The sequence below is a fragment of the Salvelinus namaycush genome, chromosome 36 (genome assembly GCF_016432855.1).
Source record: "Salvelinus namaycush isolate Seneca chromosome 36, SaNama_1.0, whole genome shotgun sequence".
Classification (NCBI taxonomy): Eukaryota; Metazoa; Chordata; class Actinopteri; order Salmoniformes; family Salmonidae; genus Salvelinus; species Salvelinus namaycush.
The window spans coordinates 10550358-10556107 of record NC_052342.1 but is presented as its reverse complement, the minus strand read 5'-3'; the positions used below and the strand labels follow the sequence as shown (position 1 = coordinate 10556107).

At 43.5% G+C, this 5750-nt stretch overlaps 1 protein-coding gene across 5 annotated transcripts in view; it reads right to left on the bottom strand.

Moving 5' to 3' along the window:
* Positions 1-3095, bottom strand: part of LOC120030622 (peroxisome proliferator-activated receptor gamma coactivator 1-alpha-like) — a 42970-nt gene extending 39875 nt beyond the window's left edge. For all 5 annotated transcript variants that reach the window (XM_038976048.1, XM_038976051.1, XM_038976050.1 and 2 more), the window contains exon 1: positions 2916-3095. In XM_038976048.1, coding sequence (XP_038831976.1) covers positions 2916-2963 — 48 coding nt within the window. In that variant the 5' untranslated portion in view covers positions 2964-3095. The remainder of the gene's footprint in view (positions 1-2915) is intronic.
* Positions 3096-5750: the final 2655 nt, after the last annotated feature.

Genomic DNA, 5750 nt, shown 5'->3' with positions numbered 1-5750 from the left:
TCTTCCTATGGTTTTATGTCCATGTCACTCATTTGAATGGCAGCATGGCTAGACTTGCCACCTGACTGGCTGACCTGGGCGCGTCAACACAATGGCAGCGGTAGCCATGGCACAAATTTCACTCTGACCCAACAGTCGTTTTCCACCCCGTACATGTGATACAGCGGGCCGCGGTGATGCTAAATGCTGCCATTTCATTCTTCACTGTCCGCTTTTATATAGGGGCCTATGCGACAGCTGCTCCGCCGCTCTCCAGACACAAATCATCGCTTCATCGAACTGCGTTGAGGGGATCCACAGACTTTAAAACTGTGTGGTGTGGAGAGAGGAGGAAGATGAGGCAATGAAGTTTGACTGCGCCAACGGTTGCAAGCTCAATGTAAACACGTTCCAGGAAGGCGCTTTGCTAACCTACATTTCTTATTCAGGTGCCAATATGTTACAAATGTTAATTGCTTCAGCGGCCCGTGCTTGCTTGAGGCAAGGTTATGCCAGCACTGCACGCAATGCATCTTGTTCTGGAACATGGCAGTCACTTCTACTCGACAGAGAGAGAAACGCGCACAACCCCCGGGCAAGCAAGGAGAGATCAGCTCGAATGAGCCAAATGCAGGTATTTTTTTATCCCAAATGTATTCTCTTGTCTTCTCACTGACACCCTCGTTATGCATAGATAAACAGGCGTTTTAAGTTTGGCAAATGTCAAATCGAACCCCACATGTCATAAATGTTGGCTAGAGAGTTGTCAGGATTCAATGTATGCAGACTTAAGGGAGAGTTAATGCTGATACCCTCGGGCATACCCCGGAGGCAGTTAGTTCGCCAAGGAGCCAGAGAGAGGGAGAAGGCGTCTGACTGGAGAGAGACGAGCCCAGGGTTCGACTCAGGGCAACAGAGAGGCAGATAGCCTACTATGCCAAGTGGGAGGTAGGCTACAAAAAAAAGAAAAACGCCCCGGCCAACACGTGCCATAGTCGATCCGGCCTCTGGTTGCGCTCATGAGATGACATAGTCATAGGCTATATTTACGACACATCTCCTTCTCCTTTGCCCATAAACTAGGATAAAGATGCAAATTCATCATAGTCTCTATCCCTCCTAGCCCTGTAAAATGCCCCACTTTATCAAGATATACGAAAAAAAGAAATCAAAGAGAGATCTGACATTTCCTCTCAATCTTCTCATCGACTTCCAAGGGTGTTAATGAAATAGCGCCGCCAGACAGAGCAAGGGGAGGGGAGGGGGGGGGTTCGCTAACCGCCACTGCGAGCCAACGTGATTTACGCACACAGAACACATACAAGCACCTGCTATGGTGAGATTATTAGGAATATGACTGGGGATCCGGAGTGCAAATCCCTGGTTGCAAAGGGACGGTCTTTGGGAATTTCACGGCATGATTTATGCTCAACTCAGAATGAATTGACGCACTTAGAAAATAAAGAATAAAGTTAGCATGTCTGTCACAAGCAGGACAGGTTCTTGAAAAACACGCACCTTTTTAATGGGGGGGGGTGAACAACACAATAGATAGGCAGCAGATATCACTACGATGATATACTCGACAATGCCGAGACGGAACAACAAAAAATGTTTTTTTATAATAATTTGACAGGCTGGGTCAGACGACCGAGCATCCCTATGAATAATTGAAGTTAAAGTGTAAAGGAATGCTACTGGTGCATAAAGTAATTCGCCAGGCTGTCAAGGAAAGCAAATAAATACATGCGTAGGTCAATGGTCTTGGTCAATAAGTAATGGATTAAACTGACATTTCAAGGCATTTTGTCAAGCGAATTATTGTCATTCAATCTTGCCTCGAGTGGTGATAATAGACAGATGGAGAAAAGCTGATAAACCGACAGCAGCTTCATATCGAAGATGAGCTTTTATCCCATGAATGCGTTAAAGTCGACGGTAACTGCAGACAACTATAGCGTACATCCCAATGCCTAAAACAAACTGCATAGACATGCATAACGCTAAAAACAGAGTTATAGTCTATCGTCCATCTCCAAATCACTATTTGCATTATTTCCAGTTATTCAAGTCAAAATCATAGCATTGAGTTGTCAATCTACCCCGTGCGTTTTAAACCAAGAGCTTACCAAGTATGCTTTGGGAAAAAACATTCCCGATGGCAATTACGCAAATATTTTCATTAACCGGTAAAAACATTCTCATAGCCTATTTTGTAATATGCAACTAGGCTACACATATGTCTTTACTCTTCAAAACGGATGTTGTTGGCAGAAATGTCAAGACGCGCCCGATACATGTAAGAGAAGATGCTCCTTCGTAATATCGAACCTCCGTGCCTGTTATCACCTCTGCACTTTCCACTGAACAAATCCCACTGAACAAATCACGTATAATCCCGATAAAGCCCCGATAAAAAGACACGTATATCGTCCGAGTGTTCTTTGTCACTGTACAATACCTGATTTAGAAACATTTCTGTCATTCTGACTTCAAGAACGGACCCTTCTCACATCAGCACAAGTGCGAATACAGACTTTGACTGGAAAGATCTCCATACGCATGTAAACATTCTTTCCGACCGCACGACATCCTAGGGAGACGCGACCAGCAGCAAACTCCAGGGCTGCAAGAGACGCGCCGCTCCTGCAGCCTACAACATTACATATAACGACTTAAACACGACACTATGAAGTAAAAGCAGCAATTTTGCTTTATCCCCTCCACTTGTCATGTATTCCTGTGCTTTGCATTTCCCCGTATTGTATCCTCAGCGCAATAGCGGCGATATTACGCATCCCGTGCCAACACCAGCAAAGGAAAAGCCGTATTCGTTATCGGAAATCACCGTCTTTGGATGTTCTGTGAGGTCCATCACCCAAAACGTTCCAGAACGGTACAGTTGACAATAAGTTGGATATTTTAGAACTGCTCACCTCTAATTCTCTCCAGACCGAGTCCTGGTTACACCTGTCCCACGCCATCCAGGCACTGAATGACGGTCCGAAAGAAACAAAAAAAGAAATCAGGCAAAAAGAAATCCACTCGCGCTCCACTCGCTCTCGCACCCGGCTACTTCCCCTTACCGAGAATGAACTGAGGGTACCTGTCTTACAACTGCTTTCCATCACATGATAAAGCTATTAAAAGTAGGCAGGGAAGTGACTCCCTTCTCCCCCTCCCTACTACTCGCCAATGACGTACTGTAAAGCAGGCGGGGTCTGGAACGCGCACCGTCAATATTTTCCAACAAAAAAATCGGTAAATTCTAATGACACGGTGAAATAAAATCTATTTCTAACGCAGCCCACATACATTGTCGCGTTGCTTATCAAGACACTGCTATGCCCAGACCGCTCACGGGTCTATAGGCCTACAAACATTTGACAATCGAATCACCACCATGCATGCAGCATTTCAAGATATCAAAATGTACAGTGATATCAATGAAACATCTCTGTCTTGTTGAACGTGTCTACATTGCGCCATAAGCATATTATTTCCCGTAACCTATTAAATATAGTATGGGATAGGTTTAACACGGTAGGCTACTATGACATCACTCACCCTGTTTAGTTAAACAAATAGTAGGCAATTACTGATGCTCATCTATTGAAAAGGGGTGCGTTGTGAGTTCCCATATATTATAAGGAAATAACGGATCATGTGAAGAACATGGCGACAAAACAAAACATACGGTTATACAAACAAACAGATTTAAGTGTAGCCTATTGGTCTGACTTCAATAACATTTCCCAGATGTTCCAACTATGTTACTGTGACGTTTTCCAATATCTCAAGGCTAGGCTACTGCATTTCCAACTGGGGTATACGTTTCAGAATACCCTGGGCGACGCGAGTCTATACCGTTTACATAACACCCAATGTCCACCATATGCATATGCGTTTTGTTTGTTGGATGTGTAGCCCGCATTTTTCGTACTTGATGCACGTGCTTCGCTTTTCAAGTTGCTAAAAGCTAGCTAGTTGGAGTCTTCCATGTACCAGTGCACAGTAAAGCAACCGCACGAGTTGAAAATATTAAATGCACGTGGAACACAGAACGCACTGCAGCCTAGTGCTGCATCCCCAACGTTGCGTTGCAGACTGCTCCATTGACAATGAATGACTTCCACATGATGCATTTGATGCATCTGGTTGACATGAGGCGTCATGTCCACGCTGACAGCCTGCCTGCATGCTAGGCTACTCCAAAACTAATGTTAGACACTTTTGAATTTCCATGATTCTTTCCTAATAACAGTAGAATGAAAGGAAATTGTGCAAGTTTGGACATGATTAGTCCCCCCCATCTCAAAGTACGTTACAGCTTTAGACATTTTAGCCTAGGCTGTAATTTCAAGACAAAAACCTAATACATGTTGGAGCCTACTGAAAAACCCCCATGTGGTTTCTATCTGTTTCAAAGATTTACATTTAAGAAGACATGGTGCAGCAGGTGACAAGTATCAACCATGTGTACAGTGTCAACAGTGCATGTATACGAAACAGCAGCACAGACAACCAAAAACACAAGCTCTGTGTAGACATTTCAAACAAGCAGGTCATCAGTGGGTTGTGCCTGGGCGAATACCTTTCGGTTGTGGTATTCCTTTCCACAGATAATCCACTTGTTGTAAAACCCTATAGGTATGAAAAGAGATACAATTCTCATCTAAGGAAATGAATCTAGTCCAAAAGTCTATTTTTTTGCTAAATTCACAAATACAATTTAACATTATTACCTAGGATAAATCTGATATAATTCCAACAATTTAATTAAGATATTTTATCAGGTATAAAAGCAAAACCAAATGTGAATGTAGCCTCTGAGGTGTCGGTAATAGTATTTTTCAAGTTGAATCTTTTTCAAGTTTAAATGGCCCTTCTCACTGGGCACACCATGTCATTTCAACGTGGAAGGAGGGGCTTAAACTGGGGAGGTGATTTTAAGCCATGTGCGCAGTAGTTATTGTACCCCAGTGGAAACACTGAAGATGGACCGTTCATTCTACATTTAATGCCATGTTTCACAATAGCACCCCCCCAAAAAATAATGTGTAGTGCATATACACTGAGTATACCAAACATTAGGAACACCTTCCTAATATTGAGTTGCACCCCCCCTTTTGCCCTCAGAACAGCCTCAATTCAACAGGGCATGGACTCTACAAGATGTCGAAAGCATTCTACAGGGATGCTGGCCCATGTTGACTTCAATGCCTCCCACAGTTGTCAAGTTGGCTGGATGTCCTTTGGGTGGTGGACCATTCTTGATGCACATGGGAAACTGTTGAGTGTAAAAAACCCAGCAGCGTTGCAGTTCCTGACACAAACCGGTGTGCCTGGCACCTACTACCATACCCCGTTCAAAGGCACTTCAATCCTTTGTCATGCCCATTCACCCTCTGAATGGCACACATACACAATCCATGTCTCAATTGTCTCAAGGATTAAACATTCTTTAACCTGCCTCCAGCCCTTCATCCACACTGATTGAAGTAGATTTACACTGATTGAAGTGACATCAATAAGGGATCATAGCTTTAACCTGGATTCACCTGGTCAGTCTATGTCATGGAAAGACCAGGTGTTCTTAATGTTATGTATACACAGTGTATGCATCAATATGATTTGTCACTTTGTTTTTTCATTCAACATTGGAAATTTGAGATAAAAGTGATGCTGCTGTGTCAGTGAACAACTTTGGAACACTGAGCCATTGACTGCACCAGGTGTCTATGTAACGAGTGGGTTGCTTTTTGACAATA